The 25,437-nt window shown below is 36.7% G+C and overlaps 1 protein-coding gene across 36 annotated transcripts in view; it reads left to right on the plus strand.

The window, feature by feature from the left end:
• Positions 1–25,437, plus strand: part of Rims1 (regulating synaptic membrane exocytosis 1) — a 488,347-nt gene that overhangs the window by 198,957 nt on the left and 263,953 nt on the right. For 35 of the 36 annotated variants that reach the window (XM_028868035.2, XM_028868038.2, XM_028868036.2 and 32 more), the window contains 2 exons: positions 15,474–15,687; positions 17,933–17,944. In XM_028868035.2, the coding sequence (XP_028723868.1) occupies positions 15,474–15,687; positions 17,933–17,944 (226 nt within the window). The remainder of the gene's footprint in view (positions 1–15,473; positions 15,688–17,932; positions 17,945–25,437) is intronic. The other variant, XM_028868010.2, reaches the window with a different exon arrangement.

The following is a 25,437-nucleotide window of genomic DNA, read 5'->3' on the forward strand; positions in this document are numbered from 1 at the left end:
GCTGTCTCCAGGAACCATGTGGAAGTCCATATTGGGTGAGCAGGGTGGGGAAGGACTCAGTTTTATTTAAGGGACTGACCATTGGGAGTTTCACCATGCTCCAATGAGTACCTGGTTAACACAAAAGGCACGGAATGAACGTGGTATTTTTTTCTTTATTTTGGGGGGGGAAGGAGGTCACAAGAGTAAGGGGGTAAACCTGGGATGACTGGGAAGTGAGTGTGATCTGGGTGCATTCTGTGAATTCCCAAATAGTCAACAAAAATATTATTTTGGATATAAAATAAATTAAAGAAAACCTTGCCTTTTGTTTGGTGGGAATGTCCTTATGCAAGGCATGGTGACCATGAGCTTTGATGAAATACTTCTCCTCTGCGCAGCCATTCTGGAATGATAGGAAAAGGATGGCTTCACTTAGATGATAACCAAGTTATGTAGAATTTTCACAAGACATTTCCACCTTGCCTCCTGCCTTTGTTGATCTGTTTACTATGATGGCAATCAAAACTAAAGCAAACCTCAGAGACTTGTGTTTTGGAGGAAATCTGTTTATGAAAGCTATAATAATTCATGCATCCTCCCCTAGGGCTGAGGGCATTTCTAAATGAAGACTGCAATCTGATCAGTTGGTAATGCTCAGATGGCGTGGTTAGAGCAGCCCGTAAAATGTCTTCACACAGATAATCTAGAAAGGTGACCAGCGGGATGCACGCCCTGACAAATCAGCAGTGCTCCCAGCCAGGCTGTTTAAATTATTTTTAGGCAGGAGACATACTGAACACACCAGGTTTTAGATGTGAGTAATTAATAAGAAATGTTGCCTCTCTCTTTGCATGTAGTTACACCAAGCCTGCCCTTCTCTCTTTCTTCTTAGACTCAGTTCTTGGGGCGGCATCTATCATCCCTATTACAGATCAACCTTTTATCATGAAAAGATTTTCTTGCTAAGTTGGCCTGGCTGCATACCTGGCTTGACAGAACTGGCACTAGCTGAAACAGTTATGCCCAGCACTCACTATGTAGGGGCTCTGCCTGTCTCTGATGCTACCCTCCGAGACCTGGGCTCCCCTAGTAAGATGTGGCAGGTGTTTGTTCAGATACACCAGTACTCCTATAGACAAGAAGTTGAGACAGATTGCTATGGCAGACCTTTCTGAAGTCAACGACCGGCTTCATACATTAAGCGGGGACTTTCTTCTAAATTTAAGGGAGACAAAAGCAAAATTAAACCAGATAAACAGAGAAACAATCCAAAAGAGAAGAAGGCTGTGTTCATCTCAGGAGCATCTCCTTAATGTCTAGTAATTTGTCACTCCTTCCAAAGATGTATTTACATCACTGAATTATGAACACTTACATTAAAGTCAAGACATGAGGCTCTGCAATAACATGTATCCAAGTATACACACACACACACACACACACACACACACACACACACACACACACACATGCACACCAAATACTGCATCTTTTAGGGCACTCAGTTTGTATAACCACTTAAGGGAAGATGTAATCTATTAAAAAAACAAACAGAAAAAATACTCTACTAAGGTAGATGATACACTTTCAAATGTTTCTCTTTTTGTGTTCCCAGATGGGGTCCTGCTGTGTAACCTGACTTGACTTGAATCCCCATTTGCAGCCCCAGCTGGCCTCAAATTCAGAATGCTCTATTGTCTCTCAGTTTCCTGAAGTCAACGCTCATTTTAAAACCTGCCATACAGAATTACAAAAGATTTTGTTATGTTTCCTCATAGAATCTGCATTCTAAGAACTAATATTTCTACCTTCATTGCATCATGGATTCAAAAGTTGTGCCCAGTGGGTTTGGCATTGGTAGAAACAGTATTGATATTAGTCATATGTGAGATTAGTGCATGTTTATGGTGTCTGCTTAGTATTAACCTAGCACATATAAATAAAAGAAACCCCTGGAACTTCATTGATACAGGCATACTTTCATATTATGGTTATTGCCAAGCTTTAGAAGTTTAATACGTGCCCAGTGGGCCTGTTTTCCTCTAATATAAGATGTCATCATTTCTGCAGTCCCTTCTGATAGAGATGATAATCTCTGTCATGGTACCTGAGGAAGCCTTAGCGGGTGTGGTAGACTGTGGTTGCTTTGGTGTTGAGGAAGGAAGCAGGACAGCACATGGTAAATGCAACCTGGGAATGAAGCTTCAAAAGTCCTTAATAGCCAGGCGGTGGTGGCGCACGCCTTTAATCCCAGCACTCGGGAGGCAGAGCCAGGTGGATCTCTGTGAGTTCGAGGCCAGCCTGGTCTACAGAGGGAGTTCCAGGAAAGGCGCAAAGCTACACAGAGAAACCCTGTCTCGAAAAACAAAAAACAAACAAACAAACAACAACAACAAAAAAGTCCATAATCATCACGAACATAAAAATTTGCTTATCTGCTTGGCCTGTGTAAGATCCAAAGCCAGGTGAGTGGAGAAAGAAGAGCTGGGTGGTTTCCCACTGTCTCGCATCTTTTCTAACCCAGGTGCTCAGAGACCTCATGACTGCTATCTCCTCCCTTGGGTCCTGTGTGCTTTACACCTCCCATGATAGCATGCCTATTTGTACCTTCCTTGTACAGGTTTTTGCTTAGGCAGGCATGTTGTTGAGACTTCATAGGTGTAGCTTCTCTAAAATTTCTCGGGGACTTGATCTCATGGTATTTAGGTTGTTTGTAGTTTTCCTAATGGTCTCCATCTGTTGCAAAGAAAAATTGATTGGGCGATGAATGGGAGCTACGTTTCTCTGTGGGTATAAGGATAAAAATTTAGAATACAATTAAGAATTATGTTGGCTTCGTAAAGGGGTGGTTGTATGTTCTTTTCCAAGATCCATGACCTCACTAGTCACATAACCTTAGGCAAAAATTACAAGCAGCTAAGGAATGAAGAGAGGGAAAACTAGTCTTCCCTGGGGAAGAGACCATCACCCAAACTGGTTATTCAACACCAAGCGGCAGCTCTGAAATCTTATACAAATAGCATTGTATGAATTAAGCAGATTGCACTTACATATTTAGGAATATGTATGTATATGTATTATATGTATGTTTGTGTGTGTGTGTATGTGTGTGTGTGTAAAATGACAACTAAAGAAAAAGAAGACATCAATTTGAGAGAAAGCAAGGGAGGGTCCATTAGGAGGAGTGAAGGGGGGGAGGATGGGGAAAATCATGTGATTCTATTTTCATTTCAATAAATAAGATAGGTAGATAGGTAGGTAGATAGATATATGATAGATGGATGGATGGATAGATAGATAGATAGATAGATAGATAGATAGATAGATAGATAGATAAAAAGAATAAGCTATAGAGTACTGGAATCCAGTAGACATAGGAGCCCACTCATCAAATTTTTGCATTCAAATTCTTCCTGTTCACCCAGTGTAAGGGACTGTGCCTTGTGATGGGCTGTAAGGTTTGCACACCCTGTCTCCCTCTTCCTACCTTGTTCTTACCTGGTCCTACTCTCCCACTCCCACCTCAGCATCCACTCTCCCCGTTCCCTTTGCATCCACGCCCTTCACTACTGGCTTCCTTGTCTGCTTCAAGTCTTTGCTCAAGTTTTCCTGATGGAGTGATGCCTTTCCTAACTACTCACTCCATTTGTGTTTTATGAAGTATTCCAGTAGAAACAATAAAGTTGCTTAGCATTCGGAGGGCTCAGCTGAGAGCAAGCTATCATATTTACTCTGCATAGGTAGAATAATTTCCCTATGCTACTTCACTTAATCCTAAAAGGGTAAAAAAAAGTCAATAAAACTTTGGAAGATGAAGGATAAATAGAATTCTCCTTGTCAGAGTATATTCCTGGGTCACTCTACTGAATAGCTTTCGATTCAGTTCAGTTTTAAATATTTACTGGTTGACTGTTCTATGGGGCTTTATGTAGGGGGATGGGGTGGGACCCATGTTTTAAGGTTAAGTTGACAGTGAGCAATGATCAAGAACTAAAGAAAATGAGCAGGAGTTCTGTCAGATGGGGCATTGCTTATAAGTAAAATATTGCAGTGTTTTCTTTTTGACTAACTGCTGCAAAATTAATTACTTTGTTGATTTCAAGTTTGATCATGCTTCTTGTAATTGGATCATTACAGTGACAGAAAATGGAACGTTTTCTGTCCAGACTTGTTGATGTAGTCTATGGAATTAAAAGCAGTTTGTATTTAAAATAACTTGATGTCGATTAAAGTTTCTATGTAAGTGCAATAGTATGAAAAGCAAAAATGGAAAATTCCTAGCTTTGTGTGATTAATGAAAGCTGGGTATGACACATTGTTGGTATCTAAATATAACGTAACATGGCAACATTTAAAAATAGACTAATTATTCCTGGGTATGGCTGGAAGGCTAGAAGAGATTGTCTGGAGTTGATTAAAGAGCAGTGCGTGTTCTAGATCACATGAGACAGTTGTAAATTATGTATACATATGAGGAAATTAAAAGCTGTAACATTCTTTGGAAATTTGGCTTCCACACTTGTAGTAGCATTTGAAATACTTGGTTTACCATTTCCTTTCACAGGTATATAATAACTCAAGTTATGTACAACACCTGTTACATTATTTAGATGATAGCTAGTCTTATATGCATATTAACAGTATGTCTTAATTAAAGGATGAAAACAGATGTCATCATTAGCAAATATAATGGGAAGGAAATTACATCTTGTCACTTGTCTTGAAATGAACTCCAGAATGCCTGAGAAGATACTGTACCTAATGATGGCTGACTAATTCAGTACACTGTGCAGGGGAAATCCAGGGAGTTTGTATTTCTGTGCTTTAATGATGAAAAAAGGGAAGTCTTTTTAAGAATAAATTTCTTATTCTTCTGATAGTTAATTTAGGCTCTAAACATAGGATATTTGAAGAAGCTGCTTTTTAAAATTCTGACTCAATTTAGTTAATTCATTTCTTAGTTCTTTGTTTTACTTATGTATTTCAATCTATTAACATGTTACTAGAATGGGACAAACTATAGGTTCTGATTTTATGTTCATTATTCTTCATGCATTTCATAGCAACTGGTATTTGAGTGAGGACTTAGTAATTATTCAGTGCCCCCTAACTTCATTGTGTGTATTGGCTATTTACTTCTCATGGTAACCCCAAAAGTTGGCAGGGATATAATGATCATTTTACACATGAAGTAGTGATGTCTGAAAGCCTGATGCACTCACTTCTTGGAGTGAGACATGGGTAACACATCCTTCCTATGCCCAGAATAAGATGGCTCTGGCTTCATCATTCACCTTTAGAGAAAAATAGGTGAGGTAGAACTTCTGCAGAGACCAGTCTGGAATGATGCAGGGGACTGAATGAGAGCCTATAGCTGGAATCTGCAAATATAAACTGCACCAGGAGAAGAAGGGGTCTTGGAATTCATGGTCATCAGACACCCTGCAAGTAAAAACATCACAATTTGTATTTAATCCTGTATGGCTCTGTTGCTCCTCAGAAACAAAGTGACTTAAAGAGCTTCACAGGACCACTGCTGTTTTAAATGAATTTATTCTGGTCTAGTAATGAAAAAAAAGACAGTTATTACTTTGTCAACCATCGCTGGAAGCTCCTTGCAGCCACCTTGTTGTAGCTAATTGTTTATCATGACAAAGAAGAGAAAATGAACAAACTTCCTTAACTCCCTAAGAAGAAGAATGAATTCAATGTGTGTAAATGCATTCAAACTAAAGGCAACAAGTGTTTGATATAGTAGTAATTTTCAAATTTAGTTACTCCATCCAGAATTTTTAGAAGGCAAGATCTATTCTGTTTGTGGCTCTGCAAAAGTTACAGGCATCTCTTCCTCTTCCTCCTCCTCCTCCTCCTCCCCTCTTTATTTATATATTTCCATCTTATTTATATATTTCAATCTATTAACATGTTGCTAGAACAGGACAAACTATAGGTTCTGATTTTACATTCATTATTTTCATGCATTTCATAGCAACTGGTTGGTATTTGACTGAGGACTTAGTAATTATTCAATGCCCCTGTAACTTCATTGTGTGTATTAGCTTTTTCTATTTTGTAAAAGCAATTAACCATAAAAAATGCCAAGAAAATTTTCAGAAAGTATTTTTGTTTTTTTCTCATTTGCTGCATCTCCCAGGCTTTCAGCAGGACAAGTTTATCTGGTGGGTTTGTCTTTCAGACTGAAGTTCACCTGATGAAATGCCCTTCCTGGCCTTTACTGTTGGTCTATTGATCAATTATCTAAGTCACTCATACTGATGCCCATATGCCAAGAAACTCTGCCAGTCATAGATGCTTCCCAAAGTTCTCAGCTAAGTGTATTCAGAAACTTAAAAGCAAAGTGCTTTCATCCCTCATGTATTATCCATGTCTATGCATAATAATAGCCCATATGTAGTGAGCTTTCCCATGTTCTGGACATCGTGCTAAGCACTTAACATTGATTATCTCAACTAACTTCCTAGTGATTCTTCCTAGTTGCTATTATTATCAAAAGCCCATACATGGAGAAACTGAAAAATGGGTTTAAATTATTCTTCATGTTCATAAAAACTAAGAAAAAGATAATGCATATTTGTTCCCAAGAAGGCCAGTCTTATGCTTAAGTTCAAAAAGTTAGACACAGTCTTTTCCAAGAGTGTCCAATTGTGTAATGGGTTCATTCATTTTCTTTCTTACTTCAACACAGCAGGCTTAGTAAAAGTAGTCAAGAATTCAGCAAAGGCAAGGTTGTGCTTGGCCCTGCAGGAGATGCAGGCCTGAACTCATAGCTCAATACTTGGTCTTGATCACGTTTGGGACACCACCATTGACTTAAGTGCCAGTACATGGAGCTTGCTTTACAAGCTCGATGTTTTTTTGTTTGTTTGTTTGCTTTTCGAGACAGGGTTTCTCTGTGTAGTTTTGGTGCCTGTTCTGGATCTTGCTCTGTAGCCCAGGCTGGCCTCGAACTCACAGAGATCTGCCTGGCTCTGCCTCCTGAGTTCTGGGACTAAAGGCATGCACCACAGCCACCTGGCCTGTTATGTGTCCTTTAATACTTTTATCATACAGATGGTACCCATAGTACTTTTACTATTATTATTTTAAGTGCGTGCGTGCGTGCATGCGTGCGTGCGTATGTGTGTGTGTGTGCGCGTGCATGTGTGTGTGTGTGTGTGTGTGTGTGTGTGTGTGTGTGTGTGTGTGTGTTTACTTCCATGTATGTAAGTGCACCACATTCTTGCTTGGTCCCCTAAGTGGCTAGAATGGGGAGTACAGATAGTTTTGAACTGCCATGTGGGTGCTGGGTCCTCTATAAAAACAGTAACCACGCTTAACCACTGAGCCGTCTCTCCAGCCCCTTATTATGATTATTTTATTAAAATTTAACATCATTATTTTTAAAACCTCATTTCTTATCAATTACTTGTGTAATGGTTTCTCCTTTTTTACATATGTTTTTCTCTGGAGTTGTAGTGAAAGTGAGAAAATCTGTTTTTATCAAAATTTTAAACAATTCCCCTTCTCATGGTAGGTTTTCAGTGTTTGAGCTCTGTTATGCCTACCAGGGACATGCCATCATGCAGAAGCTGTGTTTCTAAGACCTATCCCAAAAACATGCTAAGCCCCACTGCATTCTGGAGCATGGGGACAAATCATAGGGAAAGAGAAGGAAGCAAACATTTAAAGCCATGTGAGTGAGGTTCCCTGTCCTGAGATATCTCCGGTTCATGCTTACTCAGGAGTGGCCTCCCATGGTAAATTGAAAACGGAATGGAAAATAAATGCTTGGCTGAGGTAACAGACTGTAAAGCACTAATAGCTAATCACCAGTTCGGCTCTGGCTTGCCCTGTGTCATCTTTCAGTGCTCACAGAGCACTGTGGGACGCTGATTGGCTGAACTACATCTTAACAGGGCTAAGTGGAGGACGAAGAGATGAAATGAAAATACACTGACAGGAGAGAAATACACAACAGGCCCTGTAATATACCAAATGTGTGTGCATGCATGCATATTCATGGGACTAGATATATGTGTGATGGGTGTGTGTCTGCACATAGATACAGGCTTGTGTTAAGTGTACAGAGAAGGAAAATCCTATTTACAATAGCAGAAATTGCATTTTATAAATACCTCTTGTTCTTTTACAGTCACCTCTGAATACACATTTTTCTAATAAGTTACACCCCTGCTGATTTTTACTAATTTTCTCTAACACATTAGATGTTTTTAAGAAAATTGATTTAAATAACTGAACACCAAATGTGAAAATGAAAGCTGGTAGTGCCATCTGCTGGACACTTACATTAAGCAAAAATGTAATCGTTTTAGACTACAGATAAGCCATGGTTTTGGATATAGGATGAAAAAATAATTTTTTAAGTATAGTAACTTTAAAATAATTAACAAGTCTTGGGTGTAGTTCTTTATCTGACATACACAAAGCCCTGTTGGACCTCCAGAACCAGAAAAGAAATGCCAGAGTAAATATTAATAATAACATCTGTGAATTTTTGAATTATTAAATGTTTTAAATAGTACATTTAAATCCATGCATGTGGAGCTGTCAGCTATTACATATATCTCTCACACACACATAACACATATGTCATAACATTTAAATTTTTAAAATTATTTTCATGAAGGCAATGTTCAATGTTTATGGTTAAAATGTAGTTGTTCAATTATGTTAATGAAATGAAATCCTGTTAACATATGTATCACAGGTACTACATTTCTCAAGTAGACTATAAACTCCTTGAAGAAAACAAAACAAAAAAAGAAATTATGAATTTACTTTCAATGAAAAGTATAATGTTCTCTTTTTAAATAGCATGAGTCCAAACTATCAGTCAAGTAAGACACTGTATCTTAATCATTGTTGTGTCTCACCTCCTGGGCATCTGCTACAGTTTGGGGGAGCTCTTAATTAGTGTGATACTCTTAGACGATTTCTCCTGTCTTCAATCTATATATCTTTAACATCATGGACTCTTGATGGCATCCATTTACCCATATGGTAAAAGGAACACACAATAATTTCTATCTGTGTGTCTTTTTTTTCTGCAATTGAGGAAGGAAACATAGGCCATACCTATTATTTTCAGGACTCAAGGTCATTCATCATTCTGCACACATCCCACCCTTGGTCTGCCACATGCAGATTTCCCGAAGCTCCATTCCTCCCTTTATCTTGGGGCAAGCTGTCAGTTTCCTTCTATATCTGCTACCTGGGCTTGGAAAAGTAGCGCTCACCCAACCCTCCTCTCATACAGCCCATTTCTGTGTGCCTAGATTTTGTAAAGCCAAGCCATGAAGAAGATGAAGTAGTCTTCTAGCTTATGGTTTCTTTGGGGATGGGAGAGTGAGCAACACAACAGAGAAATAAATTTGTGAGGACCTGTGCTAATCCCAGAGATTTCTCTGAATCACATTCATATCAGTTGTTCACTATTTTACTATGATGTTTTATAGTCCACACTTTTTATTTCCTTTAAAGTGTAAATCCTTAATCACTGAGCTGACCTCTTTATCACTGGAATCTCGGAGTTTCTTGAATTGAACGCACTTATGGAAATAGCTCAATGACATTATATAGTGACAAAAATGATTCCCATACAGAAAAAAAAATCTAAATTTCAATATTATTTTTTTACAATACTTCATTTTCTTAATACATAATTGAAATCTGTGATTTTGCCAACCTTGTTAATCAATAGCAATATGTCAATCCAAAGGTAAAGGCTAGAAATAAATTTCACAAATTTTACAGTTGCTGGCTCATTTACAGTAATACTATATAATGCAATATGTATTTTCACTTATTATTCATGGTAGAACATTGTCACATATTAAAAATGGATTTAAGTATTAAAGCATCAGATGCAAAAAAAAAAGTATGTGCTATTGATGGTTTCACTACCAGTATTTTGGTTCCAGATATCGATTTCATTTTAAAGATAGTGTCTTGAAACAATGAGATGTGAGAACATTCTAAGAGGAGTTTGTATTGAGGAAGGTCATTAAGGTTGTTTTAAGAGACCAATTTGTGAGAGTATCACAGGTTATGGAGCAGTGTTGAGGGCATGGGCAAAATGAATCATTTCCCTTTGTTACATCCATCTATCCTCTCTCCTTTCCTTTCTTCTTTCTTGGTTTCCTTTGATAATAGAAAGTCGGTGAGCTCGATGGGGACCTAAGTTGCTGTTTCAGTACTGAATAAGGGATTTACCTGCAACTAAAGGAAGAAATGTCAGAAGAAAGCAATTTGAAGGTGTAAGAAACTTTCAGCCAGAGAAATGTCATGATCTTCCCCCTCTCATTCTATTCCCTTCTTGGATGTTTACAACACTTCTATGAAAATGGCCCTGTTCTGAAACCATTGCTTTAACACATATGAGACAAGTAAAAATGGATATGGGCAGCCTAGGGCCAGTGAACAGAAGGCCTTAATAAAATACAAGTATTGCCATCGGAGTGGTCTCCTGAGCTTTTGTGGGAGGGACTTGGGAAAGAGCTATCCTGATCCTTTATGTATCCACTCTGGGAAAAAAAACTGCATCCTGGTGGTTGTCTTCCTTGGAACTACTCTCACTTCTCCGATGGAGAAAGTAAGACTTTAGAGGCCTTGACCTCACAGATCAATGAAAAAAAAAAACAAAAAACTCCTCTCTCTAGTAAAACAGCTGTGTGTGTCCACTAATACAAGAGCAAATAATATTTGCCTACTTGTCATGACCTAAGAGACCACACAGTATAAGAAGCAAAAGTATTTGCAATAGTGGACCCTAGGATCTTAAACCATCAAGATTAGAGTTGTAGTTTTGCAAAGAAAACAGTATCTTGAAGTCAGTTTGGTAAAAAGGGAGTTTGAGGGCAAATGCTATGGAGGAATGAGACTGTAATGAAAGTATCCCAAAGAAGCAGCAATTATAGTGTAATGAAAGTATTACTGAGAATCTGAAGTTTCTTGGAATGGGATTATCACCATTTTCTTTGCTTTTTCCATCATCAGAGTTTGTTCATATATTTCCATTGAACTTCACCAAAGTTTATACTGCTTGGTAAATTCATACCTCCGTGATTCCAGAAATGCATTAAGTTGGAAGTTGACTCCACATTTATTGTCACCTTTTATGTGAGCTCAGGAGAGAGGAGATCTTAAGAAGGTGAATTTAGAATGATATGTTAACATAGAAAGTGAAAGTAAAGTCAAAGACAGATGTTAGTTTTCCTGTCAGTAAAGTGGAAATGGTGCTGTCTATTTCACATTATTGTAGAGTTAAATGTATGTATTCCTTCTGAAAACTAATTAAATGGATGATCGGTTCCTTTGAACATGTCAATATTATTAAATGCATTCACCTCTGCAATTCTATTGAGCTCATTTTCTATTTAGTGATATTTGATGAGTTAGAAAGGAGCTTTTCCTTTTTTATATGAAATGTTTCACACACAATCACAACACACACAAATATATATATATATATATATATATATATATATTTAGAGAGAAAGAGAGAGAGAGAGAGAGAGAGAGAGAGAGAGAGAGAGAGAGAACTAGAACAAATATCATGAACTAATTTCCCCTCAGCTTTAAACAAAATATCTCAAATACCCTTGAGGTACAGAACGTTCTACATACTTTGAGCTTCATATATGAATTCAAACAATGTGAGATGGAAAATAGAGGGAGACTCAATATCAGTCCTATACAGCTGGTTTAATGTGCTTGATGGAGAAATTTACACATGTATATATATGATACCACCCATGTGCACACAAATTATATGCGTATATGTTTATGTATAGTTGTCCATTAGGTTAAACCATATATTTGTCTTAAAACGTCCTCTATCATGATATGTTTTAATCTACTTGTCAATTATAAGAAAAGGTATAAAAATTGGAAGATTAGTTTCTCTGTTCTGTGTATTTTATGAAGTTCAAAATTGTTATGTAAAACATTAAATTCATACTTTTAAATAATAGGTTATTTTTATTGTCATTAGGAGTGTGTGTGTGTGTGTGCGTGTGTGTGTGTGTGTGTGTGTGTGTGTGTGTTGGTTGTTTTATTGAGATGAGGTCTTGCCTTATAACGGAGGCTGGCCTTAAACTCAATCTTCATGTTTCATCCTTCAGCATATAGTGAGCACAGCTGTGAATGAACCCCTCTGCCTTGTTGTAGAATATTTTAAGGTGTGTTACTTTTGTTTATGTTGCATTTGCTTAACTGTGAAGTTGTGTTACTTTGCCCATCTAAGACACATAATGGTCTAATAAAGAGTGGAATGGTCAATAGTGAGGCAGGAGAAAGAATAAGCAGGGCTGTCAGGCAGAGAGTAAATAGACATCTGTGAGTGGGAGAAGAAGGAGCAAGAACAAGGAGGGGAGGACTTCCGGGGCCAGCTACCCAGCTACACAACCAGTAACAGATTAAGAAAGAAAGGTATACAGAAATAGAGAAAGGCAAAAGTCCAGAGTCAAAAGACAGAAGGGATAATTTAAGTTAAGAAAGGCTGGCAAGAAACAAGCCAAGGTAAGGCCGAGCATTTATAATTAAGAATAAGGCTCTGTGTGTGATTCATTTGAGAGCTGGGTGGTGCCCCCCACCAAAGGAGCAAAAACAAACACAACACTGCCTGGCTTAGTAATGGTTTTTTGAGTTAAATATTATACTGTATTTTATTTAGTCAGGTTTTTGTTTTTTGGTTTTGGGATTTTTTCTTTTTTGTTTTTTTACTCTTTCCATGAAATATCCTTTTTTCCTGTTATTTAAAACATTCTGTCCATCTTTGTGTTTAATGGAAATAACCCACCTCATTAGAAATCACAAGTCATGTTATGTTTGAGTCTATCTTGAGTCTGTCTTTTCTAAGCCTCATTTAACTAGAATTTTAACAATCTGACATGAACATTTTTGTCTGATACTCATGCCACACTGCATTCCACTTATGATTCCTAATGAGTTCATTGTCTCTGTCACCTCCTGCTACAGTTACTAACCATTCTTTCTCTATAGTTCTGTGTTTTCATCTTTAAGTTAAATCTTTTGTCTTTTTTTCTACTTTCATACATTTCCACCACTGAGTTGGATAGCATACATTTTATTTCAAGTGTTTCTGTTGTCTGCCTAAATAAAGCATTTGCTTTCACTGTATAACAATTAAAACTGAAGTTGTTGGTCACCAAGCCTCAGTGCCTGTACCTAGATAGATCTCTGCATTTGAGTTATGCTACCTTGTCAAATACTGTTTCTATTTCATTTTCTTTTTCATGGATTTTTCACACTTTATTTCCTGATCCAGCATACATTTTAAGTCATGTTAAAATATTTTTGCCAGTACTTATGCTTTTATACAAGTAGGTGAGGGTTGTTTTTTTTTTTTTTTGCAGACATTTTGTCTTCAGTGTGAACTCACTTATAAATTACATGTGTTTCTCTTCAGAATGGACTATGAAAATTGTAGCTATATTTAATTTTGTATACACACATATATAAGATGCATATTGGCTATTATCAAAAAGGTATATGTCTTCATTATTTGCTGAACTGTACATCTCTTATATTTACTCTTTGGTTGGAGACAGGTGTCATATACAGAAATAGTAATGATGCACTATTAAGAAATATGAAGTGACTCATGAGTGAACCCATGGAATTCCACATATTGCAGTAGGAAAAGGGTTTTATCTAAATGGCCAGAGCATCCTATGTTACATATTGTACAAAAATTTCCTTTGAGGGCTTGATGTGTGTTTCAGTTTTAGAGTACATATTTAGTATGCACAAGGCCCTGGGTTGAATCTCAAGAACCACACATGCATATACTAAAAACAGAGTAAAAAGCTAAAATCCAGAGATTAGAGGCCCTTTGGATTGGTCCTAACAAAATGTATAATTCCTGTGTTTAAATTTTAAAATTCCAAGATGATTTGGTTTGGAAACCATTATATCTTCCCATAAAACAAATCCTAAATGAAGAATTGACAGACTGGACCACTAGCCAACTATAGCTTGCTGTCTGTCTTTTTATAAAAAAAAAATATTTATTAGACTATATCCATACTCATTTGTTTACATTCTATCTATGGCTACTTTCCTGTCAGAACAGTGTGGGTGGGTAGTTACAACAAATGCTATATGGCTCATAAAACGAAAATATTTACTATCTGACCTTTTACTGAAAAGTTAACGGACACCCATACTAAATCATACTCTGTTATAGAATAAATTTATAAGAAAATTCTTCTTTAGCCTGACATCTGAAATACTTTTGATTCCTTAGTTGATTTTACTTAGTGGCCCTAACAGTAAAGATCTGACTTAGGGACTAGATAAGTGTTTATTCTTGATTCCTCTTATGCTTAGAGTTTATTTCTGTTTATTTGATTGGGGTTATTTCTTTTCTTCCATCCCTGACAGTCATCTCATTTAATAGAAAGTATAAGACTCCCAGGGCTACTTTGCATACATCTTTTGAAAGGATGGTCATCCCTAGGTGTTTCCTACTAACTTGAACTTCAATTGATGGTAAAGTATAAAATAGTTGATGTACCAAACAGTTCATCAATGAATCAACTAGGTATTTGTGCATTCGTTAAAAAAAGTCACATACATTATTCTTTTATAAAATGAAATTATCTGGCTTTTCAATAGGGAATGGTGTCAACGTAGTATTCAACTATGTTATGTGGGAGTTTATACACATTTGCTTTAAGTATGGATTAAATAGAAAAAGTATCAGTTGGCAAAGAAGAAAGTAATGATTCAAGTTTTGCTCAAGAGCTGTTAGTGGTTAAAAAGAAGCACATAGCATAACCAAATCCCAGTACAGAAGCAATACTGAACATGGCCCTGACTCACCACCTTCTATGTTTGGGGAGTGCAGCTCTCACAGTCACCTTATGTGGAGTGTAGCATGAACTGCCAGAATTAACAATGTCATCTGTGCATTCTGTGTTTGAGGGGGCACTCATGTCCTGCCCATTCGCTCTATCACACAGGTGACTTTGATCAGCCATTTCCCAGGATTGTCTCCTGGTGAGATGGCCCAAGACTGTTGACTTGGCTTAGTGCAACACTCCTTGTTCTCATTTAAAGTGTGGAGAAATCCTTAATGTAGGAGACTCACTGTGGTTTGGAGAGTTTTGTTCCAATATATCGGCTTACAGCAATTTAAGATTGAGGACTTGAACTGATGTATTGAGGGATTTGAATCTTACTGTAAATGTTCTTCTTATGGGGAAGGGCTTGCCTTAGCAGTTGTGGTTGATGCAAAACAGACTTGTAAAAGTAGGCGCTCTTGATCAAGACCAAGAAAGATCAGAGTATGTAGATTGATTATGTTTTCAGCTTGGTGGGAAAAGGAGATTTGCATGTGCTGCTTTTTCTCAAACACCTGAATTTTATTTTTCTTTAGGAAAAAATGGTTGACTTTTCTGTCTTATTTCATTTACTTAGTTTATTCTCTTGTCTCTTTTGCCCAGGAGATTGCATCAACAGTTTGAAAGCTATAAGGAGCAAGTGAGAAAAATCGGAGAGGAAGCAAGGCGTTACCAGGGCGAGCACAAAGACGATGCCCCGACATGTGGAATCTGTCATAAGACAAAGTTTGCTGATGGATGTGGCCATCTTTGCTCATATTGTCGCACCAAGTTCTGTGCACGCTGTGGAGGCCGTGTGTCTCTGCGATCGAACAATGTGAGTGTCCTGTGAACACACCAGGTGCCCAAGAGCTGAAGAAAGCCAACGAATTTGCAAGCATGTAAACCCTTGCATGGTCTGAGACTAAAGCATGCATGTGATATGCACAGGAATACGTGCTTTTGTGTTTTGTATTTTTCTAAGATCCAAAAAACAGTGGAACAGTGATGAACATAATAATAAATAAGATACTTTGCCTATGTGGAGCTTTATATATGATTCCCATTACAAGCCAAAAGAATGCCAATCCAAAGCATTTATTTTTTGAATTAAATATAAACTTAGTATCATTAAGGATTATAGAATCATTGAAAATAACTGTAATATATTAAGCAATGGTTAACTCCCATGACAGTAATTTCAGATTTACTATCAAGCCAAAGGATCAGTGCCACTTTCATCTCATGAGAAGTATTTAGGAATTTAAGGAACATATAATAAGCCATTTTTAAATGCTAGGGTTATGAGATGTATTTCCACCTGCAGAAATTTTCTAATTTTGCTGAAATGAGAGCACAGTATTTTGCTCTACCATAGTTAGCACAAATATTTTGTGCTAAAGGTTCTGAATAAAAAAATAAATAAATTCTGGTGTAGCAGAACCCACATTACAATTTGTGAAATTCAAGACCCATATTAGCAATTATTTACTCTGAAATACATTTCAGTGTTATAGTCTTCTCACATTACCTGTGTTAGGACAGTAGAATTATTTGTAGAGAAACCCAAATGAATATTTTGGTTGAGATTTGTAGTATAGTTTTGAACAATTGCGATCATCACTGCCTTAAAAATTTCCTAGTATTCAGTACAAACATTTATCATGTTGTTTAACCACGTGCATAATGTGATATAAATATATTTTAAATCGTTAAAACTTTAACCACTCTTGAAATTCTTCTCATTTGGAAAAATCAGTTGAGATTGAGAACAAACTCCTCAGCTGACGATGTATTAATTAGTTGGTTGTCTGAATTTCAGTAGGATATTCTAGACTCTCTTCCAGGGAATTAAGACAGTGGAGTATAATAAGTACATGTTATAGTTTAATGTAAGACCAGTGTCATCTCTGAACAAGAGAGTTTCCTTAGCTATAAAACAAGGAGTAGTAGTATCTTTCATACTTGTTATGAGAGTGAAATAAAAAGAATTTAAGCCAATGTCACATGAGAGAGTTCATAAGATGTGTTTGTTATTCCCTCCTCCAATTTTTAGTGTTTGTAAGTACGTCCTTTGGGATGGATTTTTGCAGGTGGGTCCTGGAGGTGATTACAATAGGTAACAGTCTGAAAGTTGCTGGCAGTGGCAGATTGTGTACGTCAGCCGAGGGTTAGTGTTGGCTGAGTACCTGCAGCTGCTGAAGCTGTTAACTTCCCATTACAGGGTTGAGGCAAGCCAACTGTCGCATTGTTGACTGCTGGGATATTGAAGTTGTTAGGGTCAAAGTCAGGTTGTAGAGAGAAAACTGAGCTAGGAAGTTCTTTTTATTCTTTGAAGCAGATACTAATGCCTGCTTTTGTTCATTTCTCTTATACTAAAATTACCGCCACTTGAAAAAAAAATATTTAAAGAAATAAAATTAAAGAAGGTCCAGCTTAAAATTATGTCTTATGTGTAAGAACAAAACAGTATGTAAACCTGTTTTCTCTTATGATAAAATATTGAAATACATACAATTAAATGCCATTTTTAACTGCTGTGTAATAAGTCATGCCTAAAATACTTATATTTCTCCTATTTTTAATCCATGACACTTTTCATTATTAGATATTTTTCTAAATTTGGTCTCCAACCATTTCTGGTGTAATTTAATAGATTTTTAGTATCATTCTATGTGTTTAATAAAGTATTTTCAGTAATAGCAGGAAGCATGTGGCAAGTTGACATTTCTTTCTGAAGATTTTCTTTTTTTTTTTTTTGCCTCTAAGATACCGTTTTCTCTCTGAAGCATCTTTCTATTGACTGCTTTGGGATCTTTCTGCCTCAGCCTCCTGAATGCTAGGATTACAGATATGTCTCAGGATGCCTGATACCAAAGAAAATTTTAAATGTAGAACTAGTCTAAAGTCTAAAACTCAGGAAAGTGGGCCCAGTTCTTGCATCCAGCATGTGCTTTATGTGTTTTAACACTTTGAAGAAATGTATTTGTTGTGTTGACTTCGCTATATTAATATGTGGCTCATTCTTGTTTCTCTCTTTTTCTTTCTCTCCCTGCTCTGCTTCATTGGATGTTTTCCCAAAGGAGGACAAAGTGGTTAGAATCCATGCTTTCTTTTCTATGATTTGATATACTGTATTTCTGTGAACTTGATTAAGTGACAGTTGCTTATAATTTTGTTAATCACAACATTTCACAATGCAACTTTATAATTGGAAGAGCTCATCCCTAGTTGTCATGAGAATGAAACTGAGATGAACATCTGAGAACCCAACGGAATCTTACATTTGTGTATAGAGTTTGGAGAGACTGAATTCATAGAAACAGTGAGATTTTGATATAATTACCAGCCTTAGCTTTAGGATTCTGGTGATTATTCTGTTTCAGGAACACTAAGCTCTAATGGACTTTCATTTCTGAATACCTCTTAGGTGTCAAGGCTGGTGATTTGAAACTTCACTGCAGAAGGAGACAAGGTATACAGACTGGGTAGAGACGAGATAAGATTCTAACCAAATATAAGTCAGATCCAAATGATGTTGCTTTTCTATGGAACACATGACATTAGAGTTGTCATGCTGAGCCACATTTTGCCCCTTTTCTCACTCTTGTGCATAACGATTGCTTTTTGAGAGATCATTTTTAACTCTTATTAACTGCAGAAACCACAAAAGCTCTTAGTATTTGGGAAGTGGGGTTCAAGTGGCATCTTCCATCAACATCTCTTCTCTGTACTCTGTATACCTTCCTCTAGTGTATATTATTACTTCCTCAGGGCTCATTAATTCCTCCAGGTGATGCTGAGGCAATGAATATTTTGTGTTAAATGTATCATTTCAGCTGCCTCTGTTAATATCTTTCAAATTTCAATGAAAATATTGCAGTACATGATGACCAAGCTTGACATTAAACTGAATATTAATCTGTGTTTTCAAACTTCATGCACCTTTCTGGAGATCAATTTTCTATGCAAAAGAATCAAGGTTGAAACTTTATACAGATTTTCACTGAATGTTGCCTGTGTTATTGGTGTGTGGGATCACTGCCTTAATGAGTGATACATCTCATTAAACAAAATAAATGGATAATAATACACATAGAATTTAATAAATAGTATCACTTTGGACAAGTCAACATTTGGAATGTCGACTTTAGTTAAGTCAGAGAATAAAAGGGTAAATTTATAATGGTAATGTTGTTCAGACTTGATGTAAGACCACCTACTCCTGCAGTCCTGGGCAGGAACATCATCTGTTTGCTTGTCTTGCCACAATGGACGGTAGGTTGTTTGGACTTGCTGTGCTTATTATGATTGTTGCCTGCATAATGATAATTCAGGCAGACTTTGTGCTTGTACTGGAAATACTGTAAAATACAATCACTTTACACTTTTTCCCTCACTTTAATTGGAAAGTATGCATCAATTAATGTGTTTAAACTACTTGGTCAACATTTCTCCAAACACTTTTTAGCCCATGAGGCACTTCAATGAATCAATGCTCCCGTCTAAAGAAATTAACACCAGATTTTGTTCTCAGGCATGCTAAAGAGAATAATAGAATAACTGAGTATTTTTAAAAGACTTGTTTAATTTTGTAATTCTGCGTGTGTGTGTGTGTGTGTGTGTGTGTGTGTGTGTGTGTGTACATATGCATGTATGCACATATTTACAAGGGAACCAAAAGAAGCCAGAAGAGAGCATCAGATTCCACTTGGAGATGGAGTTATATACAGCTGTGAGCTTCTTGATGGCGGTGCTAGGGGCTGAGCTCTAGTCTGTGTAAAAGCAGAAAGCATTCTTAACTACTGGACCATCTCTCATGTCCCAGGATAATTGAGTATTGAACTGAGTGTTTGGATTCCAGCCCTTTCCTAATTCTCTAGAGCATGTTTATTTTGGCAGAGAGAGAGAGAGACAGAGACAGAGACAGAGACAGAGACAGACAGAGGCACGGAGTCAGAGAGAATAGGGAAAAGAATCAATAAATCTTACCCTAAACCAGTCTTCATCAGAATGATAATGCTGAATTCTACTTGGTCTAATAAAATGGCTAAAATGTGATTTAAAGATTAGAGAAAACCTAAGGTTATCTAGTATGTATATACGCATATTTCTTGATTAAGTCTAGCTAAATGTTAATTATCATTTTATTCTAGAACTATTTGAACTATTGCTTTAAAAAAATTGTCCTTAGCCTAAGTCATACCTCATAGTAACTTGGAAAACTGTGAATTGCTTAAAACAAAGAGCTACAATACCGAATGACTTAGATGTGGGCATGTTTAATAGCTTATAATAGAAGATGATTTTGTACATGTGCATATTTTCATTGGCAAAACTTATATCATGCCTTTTATTTTTGTTGAAAACCCTTTTCTGAGCCTATAATATAGGGATATTGTAAACGTTTTCCATAGCCTGTTTAAATTAATTTTATTTTTATTTTACTCCATTTGATGACAGAGGGTGGAATTCAGATCAGTCCCTTGGTACTCACACTTTCTGCTGGTGAATCGGTGGAATGAATCCTCTAAATTCAATTCCCCTGTGATTTCCTATAAATTTCCATCAGTATTCTGCTAGTGAGAAATGTTGGATTATGAATATAGTAAACAAAATTTCTAGTTTATCCAATTTTCAAAAAGATGCATCAGGCTTTATGTTAAGAATATTCTATTAAAAACATTGGCACTACTCTGAAAACAGAGCCCTATCTATCCTTTTTGGTATTCTCTCAAAATGTAAAAACAGTAGATCCATATCTTCTAAAATTTATATGCAATATCATTTTGCATATTATTCTCATTATAATTAATACTATATATATAATTATAATATATATTGCATTTTAATAAATAATGAGATGCTGAGCTTAGGAGTCACAATTTTTAACAACTCCTTCCTGTTCAATTTTCATTGGTATTTATAAACATTATGTTAAAGGCTATGTTGATGAAACAAGTGTGTTTTTGTTTTTTTGAAACCCTTCTATTAGTAAGGTTTAACACGAAATGGACAGTAGCAACTGAACATGCGCTAGCCTTATCATAAGGTCTTATTTAAAGGATGGCTAGTTCTTAAGAGCATAGAAAACGCCCTCACACAGACATGCACACAGAACACTGTTCTTTAATTACAAAATAAAAAAACTTGGGAGTTTTTCCCTTGCTAGAATTAAATGCAAGCAAGCCAGAAAATTGCAACTATTTTAAACAAATGATTTGCATTATTGCATTAAATATTTATTATTATTGTGAAAATTACTCTCAGAGTTGCCCATATTTAGTCCATAGGTGACAAGGAAGAGGCTTGCAATATAAAATCTTCACTTATTTGAAGAACATGATTTTCAAGAATTTGCTTGAGATCCATTTTTTTCCCTAGAACCTTTGAATTTTCTGACATTTCTCTTAGAAATTCATCCCACAAAGATACTCTATATTTAAGTCATGTAGAAAAGTACATATATACAAAAGACAAATCAATAAAAATCTTAGGTCATATCAAAGGAGAACTTACAAGTCAGTTGGTTAGATTTCTCAGGTTTCGTCTGGCTTCATGGAACTTACCCCGAAGGGCAAAAAATACGTAAGTTGCAAATATTGTTATGTAAGAGGTTTAGGAAAGCTGTGAATTTGTGTGTGCTTGTGTCTATGTCTGCACATGCATATGTACACACGTGTGTTTGTCTGTGAATGTGGAGGTCAAAATTGGGTGTCTTTTTCAGTTGCCCCTTCACTTTATTTTATTTTGTGATAGGATCTCACCGTGTAGCGCTGGTTGCTGGAACTCTAGACCAGGCTGGCCTAGAACTCACAGAGACCTGCTTGCCTCCCACTTCCAAATGCTAATGCTGTGATTAGAGGTGTGTGCCTAAATGCCTGCCTCCAATTTGCTTTTTGAGACAGAGTCTCTCATTAGACCTGATCCTGCTAGACTGGATCGCCAGCAAGCCTGAAGGATCCACTGTGTGTCTATCAGTGAAAGGATTATAACCGCTAGCCACCACACCTGGCTGTTTAAGTCCCAGTGTTTATGTGGTAAACATGTTACTGAATGAACCGTCCAGCTCCCGGTGTCTAGTTCTCATACAAATATGTTTTGTGCCAGGTAGTGGTGGCTCACACCTTTAATCCCAGCACTCGGGAGGCAGAACCAGGCGGATCTCTGTGAGTTCGAGGCCAGCCTGGGCTACAGAGTGAGTTCCAGGAAAAGGCGCAAAGCTACACAGAGAAACCCTGTCTCGAAAAACCAAATATATATATGTTTTGGGACTTTGACTCACTAGGGGCTGCAGATATGGCTTAGAAGTGAAGAGTACTAGCTGTTCTTCCAGAGGAAGTGTGTTCGATTCCATCACCTGAGCCTGATGGCTTACAGCTAGCTGTTAACTACAGTTCTGAGGGACATGTCGCCCTCTTCTGGCCTCTGCAGTCACCAGGCATATTCAAGCGAGCAAAACACTTGTACACATAAAATAAAAATTAATGAATTTAGTACTGTTTTTACGAGTTTTTAATAATTCACACTCAACATCACTATTTTTGAAATGTTTGATGATATTCAAAAGCATGAGAGAATTTATAGGCTTGCTTAGTTTTGATCTTTTTCTCTACCCCATTTTATCTTTTAATAGTTACAAAGAAGTGTTTCAGAAAATTATAAAAATCCATATTAAAACTAACAAACCTATACTAGGCTGTAGAAAATGAGAATTTTCTAGTATAAAGAAAGGGATGAGCCGGGCGGTGGTGGCGCACGCCTTTAATCCCAGCACTCGGGAGGCAGAGGCAGGCGGATCTTTGTGAGTTCGAGGCCATCCTGGGCTACCAAGTGAGTTCCAGGAAAGGCGCAAAGCTACACAGAGAAACCCTGTCTCGAAAAACCAAAAAAAAAAAAAAAAAAAAAAAAAAAGAAAGGGATGTGTTAACAATTTTCACAGATCTAAAAAACTAAGCTGGAAGAAAGTACTGAATTTTGTCATGAAATGTTGTCAAATCTCTGTTTATGTACCAAGTTGTAGGATTTCTGGGTCATAAAATAACGCCATATTTAACTTCTTGAGAAGTTCCCACACTGTTTCCCAAAGAAGAAGGTTGTCAACTCCCTTAGTTTTGGTCAATATTTGGATTCATGTCATTATTGTTCTCTCTCTTGCTCTTCCTCCCTCCCTCTTTCCTTCTGCACCACCTGTGTGTGTGTGTGTGTGTGTGTGTGTGTGTGTGTGTACGTGTGTGTGTACATGTGGGTTCATGTGTGGGTTGGGATCCCTGCACGTGGGGGGCAGAGGTCAGCCTCATAGATACTTCATGAGATGAACACCTTGTGTTTCAGAGTCTCTCACTGGGACCTGGACCTTGTCCATTAGTCTAGGCCGGTTGGCCAGACATCCCAAGGGGATCAGTTCAGTTGAGTGTTCAGAAGAGAAGACACCATGACTGATGATCTGATGGGGGTTTTCAGTTCAAGTGGCTTCATGATTCTGTGATAGGCACTATAGTGACTGCTGACATATTTATTGTTGAATTAATAATATCCTGTATGGAGTGGAATTATATCTCATTCTTGTTGTGATAAAACTATTTAACCAGAGTTACATTAGTTTGATTCCTTCGGCATTTCAATTTATAGAGCGTTATAGTTTTCTGCTAATATGTGTCTGACTTAAAAATTCTTTGGGCACATTCTTTTCCAAATGCTGACATATTTACTGCGTTGGGGATCAGATTCTTAGGGGTGTCACACACCTGTTTTTATCCTGACACCTAGGGGCTGAAGCAGGAGGACTGTGGGTGAAGCACCAGTTTGGGCTCTTTATTGAGTTGGTTGCTATCTTGAGCTGCAAGAAAGAGCCTGTCTTCCCCTCCCCACCAAAATTACTTTGTTCAGAAAGGTTTCTGTTGAATTTGTTACATCATCATTCTATAAGAGCTGTTCAAATAGACTTTTCATAGCTCTGCGCTAATTCAGCTATCCTTGTATTCACTTTTGTTTATTTATTTTCTTATATCGAGTCATATACATAATTACTTTTCCTTTAAAATTATCTGTCTTTTCAGTAAACATAATTTTGTTGTTTATGCATACCAGTGTGCTTTCTGATCAGTGTAGTATAAAAGTTATTCATTATTAAAAAGAATCAATTGCATTCTATCACTAACCTTAACCAAGCAGCCCAGAAATTAATTATGATAATTAGGAATAAAGCCTTTTCCCTAGGTAACATGCTCTCATTCATTTATTTATTCTAGGACTTGCAAAAGATTTCTTAGCATGAATTGTTAAGTTCTGCATTTAATATAAAATACACAAGTTCTTTAATCAACTAATGTAGTCTTTGACAGCTTAAAGGTGCACATGTATCTGACATGTGTGTTTGACTGACATTAAGTATGACACCACATTTATACATTATAATTTTGTGAACATTTTTCTAAGAAATAAATTCTTTTTTCTCCCTGATAGTGTGTAGGATAATGGAACTGCACATTCAGTCAACATTTCTGAGTGTTCAAAGCCATTCAGTGCCAAATGCATCTTTCAACCATTTGCATACAAGCCATAAGTCTGTTAGATCATGACCACTCCTGATATCCTGATATTATTATGATAGCAGTTTTAAAGATATTCTTAAGACATACCAAAACTATATTTGCAAAATATATTCTAAATTTATTTATTGCAGTTTGAAAATAGTTTAACTTTGAAAGATGTGTTCAGACTCTCATTACTATTAACTTGGAAGTTAGCTATTTGGAACTTAATAATTCCTTGGTTTCATACATCCCATTACTATAGAATTTAGTAAACAACAGTATAAATTAACAATTTATTTCGTTGTGTAGTTCGTGTATCTGATACTTTCTGTATATAGAAATCCTTCAGTAGTAGATAGTACTATAAATCTTTCACTTGTGATGCTTTGTAATGGTAGAAAAATAATTTTGTGTGTTTAATCAAGAGGTTCTGTGTTGTAAAATAATTGATCTTCAGAAAAGTCCATCAAATGCTTCTATTGACAATAAAGTGCCATTGCAGCAGATTACATGGGTAGAAGTAGAAGACGGTGTCTTCTTTGAAGAAAAATGCTTTGTGAGTCTTTAGTTAATAATATAATTTAACATGTATGTGTCTTTTAAACTTCATAAAAGCTGACCAACCATGTCAGTCATTGATCCGTGTGTACACTTCAAAAAACCAAGACAAGCAAATTCATCTATGACAGTCACAAGGAAAAAGCACACAGCATGTATTTGAAACAAAGGAGATATCTTCCAGTGAGTACATAAAAGTAGTCAACTCAAGCATCACTGGGACATATGACTGCGAAGATATTTTAGTTTACTCAGACAAGACTTTTTACTTTTAAATCTGATTATGTCCTATTACTATCTTATTAATTTGTTTGTAATTATTGTTAATTCCCTGGCAGTCTTCCTAAGTCCATACATTTGATTTCTTCTTGATATTTACAGTTCCTATAGATCCACGAATTACCGTTGCCCATCTAGAGAACATTTTGAGAGATGCTTACAGGAATTTATCCATCAGTTGCTTAGATTAAGCTGCTAGTTAACAGCTACCAACA

The sequence above is a fragment of the Peromyscus leucopus genome, chromosome 16_21 (genome assembly GCF_004664715.2).
Source record: "Peromyscus leucopus breed LL Stock chromosome 16_21, UCI_PerLeu_2.1, whole genome shotgun sequence".
Classification (NCBI taxonomy): Eukaryota; Metazoa; Chordata; class Mammalia; order Rodentia; family Cricetidae; genus Peromyscus; species Peromyscus leucopus.